This window comes from Hemitrygon akajei, chromosome 25, assembly GCF_048418815.1.
Source record: "Hemitrygon akajei chromosome 25, sHemAka1.3, whole genome shotgun sequence".
Classification (NCBI taxonomy): Eukaryota; Metazoa; Chordata; class Chondrichthyes; order Myliobatiformes; family Dasyatidae; genus Hemitrygon; species Hemitrygon akajei.
Genome location: NC_133148.1, coordinates 6,920,482 through 6,938,960, shown reverse-complemented (window position 1 = coordinate 6,938,960; position 18,479 = coordinate 6,920,482). Strand labels below are relative to the sequence as shown.

Genomic DNA, 18,479 nt, shown 5'->3' with positions numbered 1-18,479 from the left:
CACCTGTCTATCCCTCTGATGCCCCTCCTCCTTCCTTTTCTCCGATGATCCACTTTCCTCTCCTATCAGATTCCTTATTCTCCAACCTTTTGCCTTTTTCACTATCACCTCCCAGCTTCTTACTGTATCACCCCTTCCCACCCAACTGGTTTCACCTATCACCTTTCTAGATTGTCCTCCCTTCTCCCCACCACCTTATTCTGACTTCTTCCCAATTCCTTTCCATCCTGAAGAAGGGACTCGGCCCAAAATGTCCTTTCCATAGGTGCTGCCTGACCTGCTGAGTTCCACCAGCACTTTATGCGCACTACTAAAGAAAGCCATGTAGTGATTTGAAAACAAAAATAAAAACTTCAAACCTGAGTTTGTATTTAACCAGGAGCTAATGTTGGTCAACCAGCTGAGTTGATGGAAGAAAGACATATTTGTCTTGGAGAGCAAACACGAGGAAATCTGCAGATGCTGGAAATTCAAACAACACACACAAAATGCTGGTGGAACACAGCAGGCCAGGCAGCATCTATAAGGAGAAGCACCGTCGACGTTTTGGGCTGAGACCCTTGTTCCTGATGAAGGGTCTCGGCCCGAAACGTTGACGGTGCTTCTCCTTATAAATGCTGCCTGGCCTGCTGTGTTCCACCAGTATTTTGTGTGTGTTGTTTGTCTTGGAGAGTCAGGACTGAGGCTGCAGAATATTACTGTTTGTAAAATATCAGGCAGCATGTCTTAAGGTGACTTAATATTTCAGTTCCTAGCTCCACTTAAGAATTTGCATGTCAAAATAAACTCAATCTCTTGACAAAATCCCAATCGATTACAGATCTTTGCTAGGGTTGTGAGTTAGTTTAATATTGCTGTCCTCATTTCTGCCTGATAGTCCTGAGAGATCTCTAGAGCTCTGCACTACTGTTGACAATCATGGTTACAGCAAGCATGCCCAAGCTCTGGAATTCCCTGCCAAAATTGCTGTCACTCACTAAAATATGCCTTGGTCCAGCCATTCGTCACCAGTCCTAACAGTTCTATGTGGCTCAGTATCAAATTGTGTCAGATTACAAACTTGAGATGCACCTTGATACATTCCAAATACACAGCCTCGGATCAGCCTGATAGTGTAACCAAAGGATAGAAATTCATGGAGGAGTTCAGGACGATTAATGGCGCCTAACAGCGACTCTTTTGTTTGTATCTTCGAAAACAGCTCTATTCCCATCTTTAATATCTCCATTTTTCCCTTTCAGGGTTCTTTTGAAGACCCTCACCTGAAGTTACATGCTGACTATGGTTCTTTGAGGGAATGGGACCTGCTCTCAGAGTTTCACAACTGACCACTATTCGGCACACCAAGGGCTTGGCCTAAGAGCTCAGCTCGCCTTTAGAGGACCGAGATCTTGTGGCTCTGGAGACAGGCGGATCGAAGGTCAGTGTCACAGCAGGAGATCAGTGTGTCATCAGGAGAGTTGGAAGATCTACAGCAGTATGCCCAGAGACCCGAGATCTTTGGGTACAGAGCTCAGAAAAAGCAATGCAATGGACTTTTAGCATCGTAAACCAGCGAGTTGTTTGTTATGTCTCCCCTCTTGCTGTGAAAACGGAGACAACTCTTTCTCCCTTATAACGGAGACAGAGTCTGTGGTAGTCTTTGGGGTACTGCAGGTCTGTGTCCTTGCTGTTGCTTTGCTCACGCTTGTGTGCTCCGTGCTTTTTTTTTGTCAATGGGGGAGGGGGGATTGTTGCTTGGTGCCGCTTACGTGTGGGAGGGAGCAAAGCTGTGGGGAACTTTGGGGTTCTAGTATTTAACTGTCATTCATTCTTTCAGGGCACTCCTTGTTTTCGTGAATGGTTGGGAAGAAAAAGCATTCCAGGATGCATATTGTATACATTTTTCTGACATTAAATGTACCTTTGAATCCTGTGCAACAAACCCATATGAAAACTGATTTCCCAAATTGGTGCATTGACCAATTACCTGGACTGATTTGAAGGCATAATGGGTTCTGGTCGTCTCTTTGCTTGCATCTCCTCTTGTGAGAAGTGAACAGGTGCCCCAACAACAGAGATAGCTTGGCCTTGCCCCCGCATCATGGAGTAACGTCGTCTAATGTCAGATTTACCATCTTTCCCTTGTTTCATGTCTTCATCTGCCTGAAGTTTCATCTGGTCAACACCTAAGGAAAAAACATTTGGCCAGTGAGAACAACCACATTCTAGAGAGAGAAAGTTGACATTTTACCTCCAGATCAAACCAAATAGCAACGACAAAAACAGCATGGTCAATGACAGGCAGCTTGTACTCTCTGCAAAAACATCAGCACAATTGCAGGCTGACATTTCACTGTAATACTGAGAGAGCTGTGTCCAGTCACCAGTTAAACTGAGACTCCCTCAGGTTACTGCAAAAAATTCCCCATGGTGTAATTTGACTACCTACATAAATAGAGCCTGAAAAGCAAGGCTCTAGAGATCAGGACAACTGGTCAGGTGGTCACGGGAGACAGAAGAATGGTTACAGGATTGCCTTGAGTCAGTGGAGTAGGCCACGTTCAAGAATACATCTGAGGACCTGAATACTACACAAGGGTCATAAAAGACTTTATTAGAACAGCTGTGGATGAGTTTGTCGCTCAGGATTTAACGCAATCAGATGCCCTGGATGAACCATGAGATCTGGAATTCGCTGAGAGCCAGATCAGAGGCATTCAAGAATGCTACAAGAGATGCAGGTATGATCTCCAGAAAACCTTCTCAAAGGCGAAGTGGAGATTCTGGACCAGACTAGAATCAATAAGGGATGCTTGACATCTGTGGCAGGGTTTGAATACCACAACCTCCTACAAAATTAAATCTTGTGATATAGGGGACGGCACAGCTTCACTTCTGAATGAGCTCAAAGCCTTTTGTGCTCACTTTGAGCACCAGAACAGGGAGGAACCTTTGCACACCCCCGTGTCTCCCAATGATCCTTTGGTCTCGGTATCTGAAGATGATGTGCCGGCTTCCTTCAACAGAGTGAATCCAAGGAAAGCATCCTGTTCGGATGGAGTACCTAGTCTAGTACTGAAGACTTGTGCTGACCAACTGGCTGGTGTGTTCATGGATATCTTCAACTTCTCGCTCCAGAAATGTGTGGTACCCACATGCTTCAACCGTACCAGTGCCTAAGAAGAGCATGGTAACCTATCACAGTGTTTTGAGAGGCTAGTTTTGAAGCATATCAGCTCCCTGCATGAATGGCAACTGGATCCACTCCAATTTGCCTACTGTAGCAACAGCAGATGCCATCTCACTGGCTCTTCACAAACCTTGAAACAGCAAAGATGCATACATCAGGATGCTCTTTATCGATTACAGCTTGGTATTTAACACCATCATCCTCTCAGAACTAATCAGTAAACTCCAAGGCCTGGGCCTCAGTACTCCCTTGTGCAGTTGGATCACGGATTTCCTGATTTGCAGACCCTAGAAATCGGATTGACTAAAGCATCTCCACCACAATCTCCATCAGCATGGCAACGGGGATGTGTGCTCAGCCTCTGCTCTACTCGCTTTACACTCATGACTGTGTGACTAAGTACAGCTCAACACCATACGTAAGTTTGTTGATGACACCACTATTGTGGGCCGTATGAAAGGTGGGAGGAACTGCATACAGGAGGGAGAGTGAAAACTTGGCTGAGTGGTGTCATAACACCAACTCTCACTCAATGTCAATAAGACCAAGGAACTGATTGTAGACATCAGGAGAAGGAAACCAGAGGTCCATGAGCCAGTAACCATTGGAGGATCAAAGATGGAGAGGATCAGTAACTGAACCCTGGACCCATCATATAAACATTATTGCGAAGAAAGCACGACTGCACCTCTACTTCCTCAGGAGTCTGTGGAGATTTGGCATATAATCAAAAATCTTGGCAAAACTGATATAGATGTGTGGTGGAAAGTGTGGTGACTGGCTGCATTGCGTCCTGGTTTGGGAACACAGGTGCCTTTGGGCAGAAAATCCTACAAAAGGTAGTACATTACAGGTGAAGCCCCCCCAACCATTGAGCACATCTACGTGAAACGTTGCCACAGAAAAACAGCATCCTTCAAAGATCCTCACCACCCAGGCCATGCCTTTTTCTCGCTGCTGCCATCAGGTAGAAGGTACAAGAGCCTCAGGATTCGCACCATCAGGTTCAAGAACAGTTACTATTCTCCAACCAACAGGCTTTTGAACAAAAGGGGATGAATACACTCATTCTATTCCTGGTATTCCTACTTCAAGGTTTCTATCTTTTTACTTCATACTTGTAATTTATATTTGCATTTTCACAGGCTGTTGTTCATTGATCCTGTTACAGTTACTATGCCTGCAGGAAAAAGAATCTAAGGGTTGCTTATGGTGACATGTATGTACTCTGATAATAAAATTTTACTTTGAATTTTGATCATGATGAAATCTCTCCAAAGAAAATTCAGAGCAACAAATATAAAATTACTTTTTTTCTGGTTGGTCCTATGTACAACACTGGTACATAATAGGTTGGTGCAATACAAGACGGACAGTTAAAATCTAAAATCAGCCACCGATATACATGTCTGCACCAGTGAACATCTCCATCTGTTGTAAAGATTCCTCTTCTATTTGATAGTGAATGAACAGAAGCCCAAGGAGATAAGATGCTGGAACCTGAAGCAATGAATAAACAAACTGCTGCAGGTCAATTGGGATCTGACGTAAAGGAATAACTGATGTTTCAGGTCAGGACCCTGCATTAGGCCATCACTGAATTCCTTCAGCAGTTTGTGTCCATTGGACCCAGCATTATTGGATTCTGAGCTAATTAGCTCTGAAAAAATTGCCCAGTACTACTGACTCCTGAATCATGACAAGAGAAGAAACATCTTCAGCCACAGCATGGAAAATCTTGAAAATTACTTCCCAAGAAGCCAATGGAGATGCTGTCAGTGAGATTTTAGATATTAAGAGGGCACAACATCAGAAAAGGACATCCCTTTAGATAAACAATGAGGAATTTCTTGAGCCAGAGGGTGGTGAATCTGTGGAATTCATTGTCACAGGCAGCTGTGAAGGCCAAGTTACTGGGTATACTTAAAGTGGAGGTTGATAAATTCTTGATTAGTCGGGGCATCAAAGGTTGTGGGGAGAAGGCAGGAGAACGAGGTTGACAGGAATAATAAATTAGTCATGATTTTATGCTGGTGAAGACATGACAGGCCAAATGGCCTAATTCTGCTTCTACATCTTATGATGTTAAGGTTATCAAGGAATTTGAGATCGGTACAGAAACACTGCGGAGGTAAAAGATTGTGACCTCACTGAAAAACAAGCTCAAGGGACTTGGTGCCTCTCTCATGATTCTATTTCTTATGTTCTCAATTTAATGTATCAATTACTGCTGGTAATATTTACAGTAACCTCATCTAAATAAAAACGTGAGCACAAAGCAATGAATGAATACTGGTCTTGTGCTAACAAAATCCATGGAAAGTCCAAGAACTTTCTCGTTACCTGGTCCAAGGCCTGCCGATGTCATCTGTGTGGCCATGAGTCGGGCTAAATGTTTAATCTGTGCATCTGTTCCTGCTGACTCCACAGGGGTATAGGTAGCCTGGAAAGAGGCTGGCATCACATCAGGTAAATAAACCATGCTGATCAGAACCTGAAACAAAGAGCAAGGGGTTCACTACGGGTCCCACACACCACAAAGGTATCTACTGTACTTGGTATCATACCTGAAAAATCCTAAACATTATTTATTTATGAGGTTCAGCGCGAAATAGGCCTCTCTGGTCTTTTTAGCCACACTGCACAGCCCCCCCCCCCCCCCAATATAATTCTAGACTAATCACGGGACAATTTACAATGACCAATTAACCCACTAACCGGTACATCTTTGGACTGTGGCAGGAAACTGAAGTGCCTGGGGAAAACCCACGTGGTCATGGGGAGTGCAGACTCTTGCAGAAAATGTCAGAATTGAACTTTAGTTGTAATAGCATCACTCTAACTGCTATGCTAACATGGCTACCATATTTTGTCACAGGAATTGATAGACATATCCTATACATTCCACATTGCCTTTATCCCCAATAAAGCCTTGAAATACAACTACTCAAAGTCAATTTTATCATACGAGACTCTGATAACAGTGGGGTAGCTATCCTTGAGCTTCAGCACATTCTCAATATGTGCTTTAAGGTTTTTGCACCTTCTGCCCAAAGGGAGAGTGGAGGAGAGAGAATGCCTTGAGAGGCTGATTATCCTGGTGCCTTTACTGAGGCAATTAGAAGTATAGACAGAGTCCATGGAGGAGAGGATCTTTGGTAACTTTGCACTCACCAAATTCGCCACATTCTCTGGCGAGAGTAGAGGCATGAGAAACTGTGCCGTGACGTCAATGGCAGACTGTGTGTTCTGGGATGACGACGGTTTAACAGTGGAAACTGACGCTTGCTCAAGATCTTTGTCTTCATCATCTTCTCCTAAAGGTTCTGTCAGGAACACAATTACCACTTACAATGTGCACAAATTCTTGTGAAGCTGGGGCAAACAAAGGGTAGCTATGCATCAACTTTGGCTCAGTGAGTCCCTCCCTTGCTGCCACATTATAGAATGCAGCAATATACTCCACAGGGGTGTCTAGGCTTTTGAAATGTCAGGTTTACAGGCAAGACCATGGAACAGAGTGGCTGCTCAGCACTTCCTCAGGCACCACAATGAAAGGTGCAGTGATATCAAATAAGAAATCCCAGAGCAGCATCTGTGGAAACCAAACTCATTTGACAATCTCAAACATGAACTACTTCTATTTTCCACGTGTTTCTCCCCATAGTAATCCTTGAAGGAATCCTGAATCTTTTTCTACTTTCAGAGTAACATTGCACAGAAAAAGGCCCTTCAGCCCACCTTGCCAATCAACAAGAGCTCACTTTCATTAATCCTAACTTTCAGCCAACCCATTTTGTTCTCCATGTTCCCAGCAGAATTAGAATCAGGTTTAAGAATCTGATGGTGGATTCTGATCGAATCTGATGGTGAAGCTGTTCCTTAAACATTGAATGTGTCTTCAAGCTCCTGTACCTCCTCCCTGATGGTAGTAATGAGAAAAGGGCATGTCCTGGGTGAAAGGGATCCTTGATGATGAATGCCTTCTTCTTGAGGCATTGCCTTTTGAAGATGCCCTCATCGAAGGAGTTGGCTGAGGTTACAACTGCTGAAGAGTCTCAGCCCAAAACACTGACTCTGCTTTTCTTCCCCCATAGATGCTGCCTGGCCTGCTGAGTTCCTCCAGCATTTTGTGTGTGCTGCTTACAACTCTCTGTACATTTTTCCAATGCTATGCACTCCATACCAGACAGTAATGTAAACCCCCCTCCCCAGCCAGATTCTGTCACTCACCCGCACACTAAGGGTAATTTAACAGTGCCCAATTAATTCACCAACCAACATTTTCCTGCTTTTATTTCAGCTGTCCAATATATGCATTTCCCCCCAATTTCAATTACTGAAACATCAATTTCAGATTCTTGCTCGACATCACTTGAACTAAATTCCACAATGTCCCAGAAAAAAAAACAGAAGTACGTCTTAACCAGTGTTCCTCTAGATAAATGCTCCGATTAACTTCATGACATTATTAAACATCTTTTTCCCTTCCTGTGATGGCCTCAGCAAATTCCCAACCTCTCCGCTGATTATTTGCCTGCCAAAATCATTGGGATATAGGGTCTGTGAAGTATATTTTAATAATGCAGTTGGTGATCTAGGTACAGAATGAGTTCTCCAAGGTTTTAAAATTCCTATCAGACCTAATTATAAATAAATTACCAACTTTCTGCTCAGACTAAGAACACAAAACAAGCTGTGATCAACTTCTACCCAAGAGCGTTAGTCAATGTCCAACAATCTCCTTGACACCCTACCATCAGGTAGCTGGTACTGTAGCATTAAGACAAGAACTGTTAGGATGGGAAACAGCTTCCTCCTCCAGGCTACAAAACTACTGAAGCTCCCGTCACCATGTATGTATTTTTGAAAACTACAGAACTACTTTCAGATGGAAAATATATTGTTAGCTGCCCCTGGGTAACACTGCACATGATGCATTGTTCTGCACAACTCTCAGTAAACCGCTGCCCTTTTAATCCATCCCATTTGTGTCACATTCAAGAAATCACAAAAAAAGTGCAAAATAGGAGGTGTTGCGTATAAGAGCAAGGAAGTCGCGACAGCAGCTAAATTTCATTAGGAGCTTGAGGGGAATTGGTATATCACCAAAGACACTCGCAAACTTCTACAGATGTACCATGGACAGCATTCTAGCTGGTTGCCTTACTGTCTGCCATGAAGGAGTCACTGCACAGGACTGGAAAAAGCTGCAGAAAGTTGTGAATTCAGCCATCTCCATTATGGGCACTGGCCCCCTAATGTCAAAGACACCTTCAGAAGACAGTGCCTGAAAAAGGAAACATCGATCATGAAGGACCCCCATCACCCACGACATGCCATCTTCACATTACTACCATCATGGAGGTAGTACAGGGTCGTGAAGAACAAACACAAAGACACACACGCACGCGGAAAAAGCTTCTTCCCCTCCACCATCAGATTTCTGAATGGATGTATGTATGTTTATAATTTTTATTATTGAGTATTGGGAAGTAGTGCTGCCACAAAACAACAAATTTCACTACATGTGCCACTGATATTAAACCTGATTCTGAAGTCACACTGCAGCCACATAAAACCTTAATGAGACCACACTTCGAGTATTGTGTGCATTTCTGGTCACCCCATTATTGGGAGGATGTTGAGACTGTATAGAGGGTGTAAAAGAGGCTCACCAAGCTACTACCTGGATAACAGCAAATGAGCTACAAAGGTTGGAAAAACTTGGGTTGTTCTTGCTAAAATGGAGGTTGAGGGGAGATCTGATAGAAGTTTTGAAAAAGATGAGAGGAATAGATAGGATAGACAGAATCTTTTCCCTGGGTAGAAATGGCAATCACCAGAGGATGTGTGTTGAGTATGTAGGGTGAGAGTGGGAAGTGTTTAAAGGTGACATGTAGGGCAGAGAGGGTCATGATGGTCAGCAGTGGAAGCAGGCAGCTTGGTGGATCTTGGGGCTGTTAGGCTGATAAATGACATCTGCATGGAGCGCTGTCACAAGACAGCAGCATCCAGAGTAACTTCTTCACTCAGAGGGCTGTGAGAGTGTGGAGTGAGCTGCCAGTACGTGGTGCATGCGAGCTCGATTTCAACGTTTAAGAGGTTTGGATAGGTACATATGGATAGTAGGGGTTTGGAGTGCTGTGGTCCTGGTGCAGGTCGATGGAGTAGGCAGTGAGTGGTTTTGGCATGGACTAGATGGGTTGAAGGGCCTGTTTCTATGCTGTACTCCTCTATGACTCTATCACAATTGGCACATCATGGGCAGAATGGCCTACCCTGTGCCATGCTGTTCTGCGTTCAATTGTTCTAGGGCTATGCAGCACATTTTGTTTTTACCAGATTTTCATCTTTCAACATTACATTCACCAGTCCTGACAATCAGTGCTCAAGCATACATCAATATGGAGGATTCTACCTCTATCAACCTTCAAGTTGTGACTTCCAGACCCACACTCTCCGAAAAAATTTGTTTTTATCTCAACAACATCAATTACTTTAAAACTATGCCTCTTTGACCATTCTTAAAAGAAATTTATTTTGGCTCCTCAACTTTGAATTCAGATTTCCTTTTAGTCTCTTCTGTTCTACAGAAACTAATCCTAGCCGTGGTCTAAATAGCATTACAACAATCTTAACTTAGCTACTTGCTTTTATAAACACAAGAGGTTCTGCAGAGAAACACACACAAAATGCTTGAACTCAAGTCAGACAGCAGCTATGAAAATGAATAAAACAGTTAACATTGTGAACCGAGGTCCTTCATCAAGACTGGTAAAAGGGGAAAGACGCCAGAATAAAAAGGTGGAGAGGTGAGAAGGACAAGGTGGGTGGAAAAGATAAAGGGCTGGAGAAGGAATTTGATAGGAGAAGATAGTGGGCCATGGGAGAAGAGGAAGGAGGTATATTCTACACCTTGGCTAATAAAGGAACGAATTCTTGAAAGACCCTTGGACACGCACTCACTTTGTTCCTCTTCAAATGCATTCTCATACTTTACTAAATTCAATCACCAGTTTGAATAATTGGTGCAATTCATTAAATGAAATGGTTTCACAAAAGAAATCCTTCTCCATAAAAACTGATAAAAAAGGTAAAAAAATACCAAGATCAAATAGACAATTTCAAAGAATTCAAAGTTAGAAATATTTCAGTGTAAGAACGTCTCTCAAGGATTTAACAGAAAGCAGACCTAAAGCAGCATTTATGAAGCAACTGTCACACTAAATGCAGATTCTCTGCATCACGAATTGTTTTTGAATCACAGTTTACTACCTCAACCTCTTCCCCAGGCAGAACACAATCATAGAGAGTTCATGAATTTGGGTGACAGCCCTCTTACCCATTTTGATTTTCTTGAGGCCCTGCTCAGTCTCCTCGCGGTGACGTTTCCGCATATCTTTCAGGTTGGGCATGTTGCGAGCGATCTCCTGCTGCTGTGTGCCGAGGTCCAGCAGAAGTGTAGTGATTTGTGCGTGGAATTCAACGGAGGATGGGTGCTTAAGGACACTCAATAAGTGCAGCTTCAAGTTCTTTCGTACACTGCTGACCTGCGACTTCGCCAGCGTCGGCGGCAGATTGGCTGGAACCAGAAATCAGGTGTGAAAGATGTGAACCTGTACAGCACAAATTCCTCCCTCACAACCAGGACAGCAGCTATCACACAAGCCCCACAATTAGCTATGCTCATCAAACCTAGGAGGCTGGGAAGGAACAGGCTTGAATCATAAAGAAATGGCACTGAAGCTAGCAGTGGAGATGTGCCAGTCACCAGTAGCTAGGGCAAATCAAACTAAATAAGTTGAGTAACCACAGCAAATTCAGCAAAACTTACTGAACACAAGCTGGCAGAGTGCCAGTTATACACCGCAGAAAGAGGCCCTTCACCCAGCTCATCCATGCCAACTTCGTTGTATACCTGAGCTAATCCTATTTTCCTGCACTTGACCCATATCCCTCTAAATCTTTCCTATCCAAATGTATTTTATACATAGTAATTGTAACTGCCACTACCAATTCCTCTAGCAGCTCATTCCATAAACGTACCACCCCGTGTGGGAAAAACTTGCCCCTCAGGTTCCCTATAAATTTTCATCTTACTCTTATTTCCTCTGGTTTCCCTTTTCAACTCCCCCTCCCTGGAAAAAGATCATTTCCCGTAACTGCCCCATGATTTTATAAACCTCAGCCTCAACCTTCTAAAGCTCCAAGGAAAACAGTCCCAGCCCATCATTCTCTCTTTGTATCTCAAGTCCTCCAATCTCAGTAATATGCTTGTCAATCCTTTCTGTACTCATTCCAACTTAATGCCATCTTTCTGGTTAGGCGACCAGAACAGCACACAATACTCCAAGTGCAGTCTCACCAACATCTTGTACTGTTGTACCAAAACTTCCCCAACATCCTGTTACATGTTGAACATCATGGTGGTGAATTTTGTGAATTCTTTACTCACAAGGGTGCTCAATCACCAAGTATAGTCTCTCAAAACAGAGACTACTTGATGCTTGGAGTTTTAAGAAGCACGAGTGACACTGAGGTTCTAAAAATAAATAAGCTGATGTCTTACTGAATGGTCCAGTGAGAGTTAAGGGGTCATGGACCATGCTTCTTTTAATTCTTATATTATCACTCAGTATTGTGACTCAGTAATCCTCTAAGTGAGTGTTGGGGGTCATGGACACTTAAGACAGTGGCAGCAGTGGCCTCAAATGTCTCCATAACCATCTGTGGCAACGTATTCCACAGATTTACCACCACCTGGCTAAAGAAATTCCTTCTCGTTGTTTTAAAGGGATGTCCTATTCTGAGGCTGTGAGATACCCCCTCTGTATATCCACTCTGTCTAGGCCTTTTAATATTTGATAGGTTTCAATTAGAACTCCCCCATATTCTTCTAAACTTTAGCTTGTACAGGCCCAGAGCCAAACACTTGTCATACATTAACCTTTCATTACTGGGATCATTCTCATGAACCTTCCCAGGACCATCTCCAATGTAGAATTGGAGAATGCTACTGAAGGAATCCTATTCTCAGATATTCTGCTCTTTGCAGAACTAGGCCCTTACAGCTGAACTATAAAGGGTATTACAGGATAACTTTGAATTGTAGCAGGGCCGATCTCTGATATCTTGGAGAAGAATCCTTCAACCAACATTGACCAAAATCATTAAACTCTGTTCTTCCCTCCATAAACACTAACTGATCTGCTGAGTATTTCCAAAGTTTTCTGCTTTTTGAATATCGAACATCTGCAGTTATTCTTATTTTGGTTTTGATCAGTTCATCTGGCCATCCGGCTGCTCACTGTCCCATCACAGCTGTTTGTCCAGTTCCATGTTGTTAACAATTTCAGTTATGAAGGAAAAAGAACCCTGACACAACCAGAGGTCTGCAAGGCCATAAAACCATAAACACAGGAACAGAATTAGGTCATTCAGCCCATCAAGTTTGTCCATCATGGTTGATTTATTATTCCTTTCATCACTGTACTGCTGACTTCTCCATGTAACCTTTGACACCCAGACTAACCAAGAACCTTTCAACTTTCACCTTAAGTATACTCAATGACTTGGCCTCCACAGCCGTCTGTGGTAATGAATTCCACAGATTCACCAACCTCTGGATAAACTGCACACTGTGTTCACAAATCACCGTGAGCTGACTTGTGCAAGAATGACTCATCAGAAACATCATGAAAGGAACCATCTTTTTTCTCACATCCTCACCATGAAGAGTCTCGTATGCTTGGATCACTTCAGACATGTACATTGGTCGTTGCCTGGCAATGGTTGCCAAAGAACCCAGGGCAGCTGTAAGGTTGATACTGGAGATGGCAGGGTGAACCATAAATTTCAGGAGGTGATCCAGTGCCATTTTCCCCTCTTCCTGAAGTGCACCTGGAAAAAGAAGATAATAAGTAATCCATGTGACCACATTCCTAGTAAAGCCCTCCCCCACCACTGAGCACATTAACACAGAGCACTATCACAGGAAGGAATCATCCATCGTCAAGGACCCCCACCATCCAGGCCGTGCTCTCTTCTCATTGCTGTCATCAGGGAGGTGGTACAGGAGGCTCAGGCCTACACCATCAGGTTCAAGAGCACTTATTACCCCTCAACCATCAGGCTCCTGAACCAGAGGAGCCAAATTCATTTGTAATTAATTTAGATCACTTTATAGAGATCTGTTTTCACTTTAACATGAAAGAGTCTTTTTCTGTTGATCAGTGTCAAAAAAGCCAAATTAAATCCACTGTGATTCAATGCTGCAAAACAATAAAAATGAAAACTTTGGGGGGGTGAATACTTTTTATAGACACTGTATTTAATATATACAAGAACATTGACAATGAATTTACTTTGAACTTTAGTAGATTGATCAGGATCAGGGAATAATGTCAATAAATGCTTCTTGTATTACAAACATGCAAGTGAAAAATATGAATTTGCAAGGCTCAAGTCCAATGGTAAAAGCACCAGTACAATTAATATTAAGATTTCAACTAAATGCTTCAATGCTTTTGTTTTTTCCCCCCAGACTTCCTTCTCTGCCCGCCAGGGAAATAATTTGCCACAGTCCATGTGCCTCCTTGGACACAAACACCAGTATCAGGGTAATCCTGCAGATAGGCACAGATTTAAGGTAATTGATAAAAGGGGGAAAAGCTGAAAATTGTTTCATACAAGCTTGTTCTGAAAACCAGAACAAACTCAATGAGCTAAATAGCTTCAGTCCACGTTGCTTCTGAACATAATACCATGAAGCTATTCCCTTGGAAGAAGGTGGAAGAAGATTTACAAGCAACTTTATAAAGAGATGGCTTTATAAAGGGCAACATGGCAGCAGAGCAGTGAGTGGGATGCTATTACAGTTCGGGATGTCAGAGTTTGGACTTCAGTCCCACTGTCCTCTAGTTTTTGCACGCTTTCCCCTTAGAATGCATAGCTTTTCTCCGGGTGCTGTTGTTTCTTCACACAATCCAAGGGCTTACCAGGTAGGTTAAATAATCATTATAAAACGTCCCGTGATTAGGTTAGAGTTAAATTGGGGTTGTCAGGGGTTGCTGGGTGGCACAACTTGAAGGGCTGGAATGCCCTAATGCATGTTGTACCTCTAAATAATAAAGACTGTAAAGATGCAGAAAAACTGAAGTGGAGTTCAGTTGGATGGCTCTGTTACAATTAAATTTGTAACTCTCTCCATGTGCTGCTACCAGCGCTCCACCATCTCCCTCGCCTTTAGAGAGCAGGAATACAGAAGAAAGTCAGGGTGAGAATGAGAGTCAATGTGAGACAACTCTGGGGAGCAGGTCAAAAATTTTAGCACAGGACTAATGTAGAATCTCCAATTATATATACACACACACACACACACTTACCTAATATGTATACTACTTGCTATAATTTGGAATTTTTATTATATATTGCAATGAACAGCTGCTGCAAAACAACAAATTTCATGACATATGCCAGTGAGATTCAGATTCTGTCAAGCTAACAAATTGACACAAAGCACAGAGGTTTGATGAGGGAACAGTTCAGAGCTGCAGAAAAGTCATAATCCAGTTTTATCCTTACCACTCGACAACAGGGAGCAAATTGCTCTTCAGATACCCACATGCTTTAATGAAAGGGTGGTCTTTCACAATGCGATCCAGACTAATGTCATTCTCCTGCCGTCGGGGAACATCAGAATCAGGTGTGCGAGGTGACAGGGTGATGATCAAACTCTCAATGAACTTGATGGCGTGAGTCCGGATTCCATCATTATCAGAATCCAGCATCATGACGATGTCATCTTTCATGGCGCTAACCATATCCCAGCATGCCTCCTCCATTTCACTGATGATTTTTGACTTTACTATCCACTGATTAAAACAAAGAAGGTGTTAAAATATTCTTGGCAAATAAAACACAAGGCACTTACAATATGTAGTCAATGCTCTGAACATAACACTGTTAACATGATAAGGGAGCACAGATACAAAGGCATTTGGAATTCAACAGTCAGAGCCAGTCATACAAATCCACAGCATCAAAACAGGACCTTCAGCCCATCTAGGCATGGCAAACTATCAATCTGCCTAGCCCGATCAATCTGCACCTGGACCATAGCATCCATTCCCCTCCTATCCACGTAGCTATCCAAATTTCTACTAAATGTTGAAATCAAACCACTTCCGCTGGCAACTCATTCCACACACACACCACCCTCCGAATAAAGTTCTCCCTCATGTTCTCCTTAAGCATTTCAGCTTTCACCCTTCACCCATGATCTCTAGCTCTTGTCTCACTCAAACTCAGTGGAAAAAGCCTGCTTGTATTTACCCTTTCTATGCCCCTCAATATTTGGTATACCTCCATCAAATCTTCTCTCATTCTTCTACACTCTAGGGATTAACATGCTAATAAAGGGAATGAAGTCTGCCAGAAAGAAAAGAGCAGGTGACCAAAACATTGGGCAAAAAGTGCTGAGAAGGAGTGGGACAGAGGGACAGAAAAATTTTAGCAGAAGAATTGAAAAGCTTAGCACCTGAGAGTGCAAGTGACCACCAATGGTACATAGTTTGAAGAATCAGAGAAGCACAAGAGGCCAGCATCGCAAAAATTGCCACAGGAACACTGAAGTGGTTTCAAGCAATAACTGCATAATCGCTCTATCAGTATAACTAAAGCAGCAGGCACACTGGTGGAAAGCAAAATGCATGATCTTGCTGTCGAACATAGATGCTAGATGATTTCCTGCAAGCTTTGCAACTTTTTGTGATTAAGAAATAAGGGGAAAGAGCAATGAACCACGTCAATCTCAAGCCAACTGCGCTACTTTTTGCCACATGTTCTCTCTTGACCTTTTTCCTTCCAATCTAGAGGACAAAATGTCTAGACACAATTCCAGAATGAACCAAGGCAGCCATCCCATTTATATTATTAAACTCCAGTTCAAATTCATCTCAGGCTCACCACTTCCTTTGCTACCCTCCTCCACACCACTCAAAAGCACTTGGCATTTTTACTACTCTAGATTTTGTGGCGTGTGGCCAAGTGGTTACGGCATCGGTCTAGTGATCTGAAGGTTGCTAGTTCGAGCCTCAGCTGAGGCAGCATGTTGTGTCCTTTAGCAAGGCACTTAACCACACATTGCTCTGCAACGACAAGCTGTATAGGCCCTAATGCCCTTCCCTTGGACAACATTGGTGGCATGGAGAGGGGAGACTTGCAGCATGGGCAAATGCTGGTCTTCCATACAACCTTGCCCAGACCTCAGTCATCATCGAAAATCGATGGACAGCCGAAGAAGACGACTCTAGATTTGAACCCCACATCTATACTTTCAGCCTCTTAGGAATTCTTTCCCTTTGGTTTAGGTCAAAGCCCAGTTTCTTCAGGCCCAAGTCCAAGTCTGTTAGAGACTAGAGGCTGTTCCAGGGGGGTTAAAGGACTGTGTAAGTGGGAGGGAGGAATGGGGTTAGTTTTGCTATTGCTTGTTGTGTTCTTCCAAACATTGTGAGCATGCTCTGTTGGCACAGGAATGTGTGGCAATACTTGTAGGGTGCCCCCAGCACATCCTTGTGTGTGTTGGCTGTCAACGCAAAAGACACATTTCACTGTATATTTCGATGTACACGTGACAAATAAACTTGAATTTTGGTGCCGACTCTCAATGATGCTCCACAAAATAAATAAGGATAACCATTGTCCATCACACCTGTGCTAGCTCTTTGCTCTGTGACACTCCCTTGCTCCCACATCTGCAAATGTCACATTTTCTAATTTAGCAAATTCAGAGAATGACAAAAGCACAAAATGAAAGGGAAGAAAGAACAAGTAAAGCCGAAAGAATTAGAAAATAAAACATGCTGGACGGAATTCAAAGTAACCTGAAGAAAAAGTAAATACCCTGATATGTGCCTGAGCCAAGATTTTCCAGTGTAGGAGCAGGCTCTTCAATGCATTTTGTCTTTGCTGGCACTTGGATGATATCCAAGTAGCCTGCACTTCTTTTCCTTCCCCTGAACTCCACAAAGTTTCACTCATTTAAGTTCTTATACAACTTTGAAAGTTATTATTGAATTTGTTAATAAATTTTTCAGACCTCTACATCGAATATTACATACATTTGCACCTGCTAGCTGATATCCTCCCTTCAACAACATTAACTAATTATTTACACTCTCAGACAGACTTTTTTTGCTATGCAAAAGAACACTACTAGGAATCATTCTGGAGTTAATGCATTTATGGATAGCATAATTATTATTTAGTTTTATTTTATTTAGAGATAATAGCTTTTCCAGCCTTTCCATCTGTGCCATCTGAATTAACCTTCGCCTAATCATGCAATCATTTACAATGATTAATTAACCTACTAACTTGTACATCTTTGGACTGTGAAAGGAAACTAAAGTACCTGGACGAAATCCACACACTCCATGTACAAACTGTAAAAACACTGCACTAATCGCTATACTACCATGGTACTCACAAACCTGTAGGTTATGGAACTTGTGGATTAATCCATGTTGTGAATTTATGGATTAATTAAAATGAGTAACTGTCTTCAGGAAATAATACCTGACGCAGTTCAACTTCCAAATGATACCTTGTAGCTACTGAAAGCAATCATTTGGTATGGGACGTTCTGATTCTGTCTCATTGAAATTACCTAGGGGAAGACACTTTTATTTATTTAAAGACACAGCACAGGTACAGGTTCTTCCAGCTTAACGAGCTGGAGCTGCACAACTATGCCTAATTGACCAATTAACCTGTTAGCCCATACATCCATACATCTTTGGAATGTGGGAGGAAACCTGAGCACCCAGAGAAAATGCACACAGTAAAGGCGTCCCAGATGAATTTTTCCTGTTGTTATCGCATTGTTAAAGGTGTATCCTGCCACTTAATGCACAGTCCAGAACAGATTTGTTTTGTCACTTAACCTTGTTGTTAGTTGTATATTCATGGAGCCATCCCTCGACGCTGTAACAAAAGGGGTATATTTTGGGCGCTTTTGCAACAAAGGACTTCTGCAAATCAAGATGTGCTACCATTGTAAACATGTCATTCTGTAAACTTACCTGACTATAATCAAAATATTAATGTAGGTGACTATAGCAATTCAAGATTCAAGATTGTTTAATGTCATTTCCTGTACACAAGTGTAACAAGAACAAATTAATTGTTATTGTTACTCTGGATCCAATGCACAAAGATACAGAACACAATAATAATAATTAATAAACACAGTAAATACAATTACATAAGATAGATTACCTGTATGCCCATAAAGTGACACTAG

The 18,479-nt window shown here is 42.5% G+C and overlaps 1 protein-coding gene across 2 annotated transcripts in view; it reads right to left on the bottom strand.

Moving 5' to 3' along the window:
- The window catches only part of LOC140716353 (symplekin-like), a 103,184-nt gene that overhangs the window by 53,731 nt on the left and 30,974 nt on the right, over positions 1 to 18,479 (bottom strand). For both annotated transcript variants that reach the window (XM_073029003.1, XM_073029004.1), the window contains exons 6-11: positions 14,799 to 15,048; positions 12,905 to 13,075; positions 10,518 to 10,757; positions 6,347 to 6,498; positions 5,516 to 5,666; positions 1,970 to 2,168 (exon numbers count right to left, since the gene is read on the bottom strand). In XM_073029003.1, coding sequence (XP_072885104.1) covers positions 1,970 to 2,168; positions 5,516 to 5,666; positions 6,347 to 6,498; positions 10,518 to 10,757; positions 12,905 to 13,075; positions 14,799 to 15,048 — 1,163 coding nt within the window. The remainder of the gene's footprint in view (positions 1 to 1,969; positions 2,169 to 5,515; positions 5,667 to 6,346; positions 6,499 to 10,517; positions 10,758 to 12,904; positions 13,076 to 14,798; positions 15,049 to 18,479) is intronic.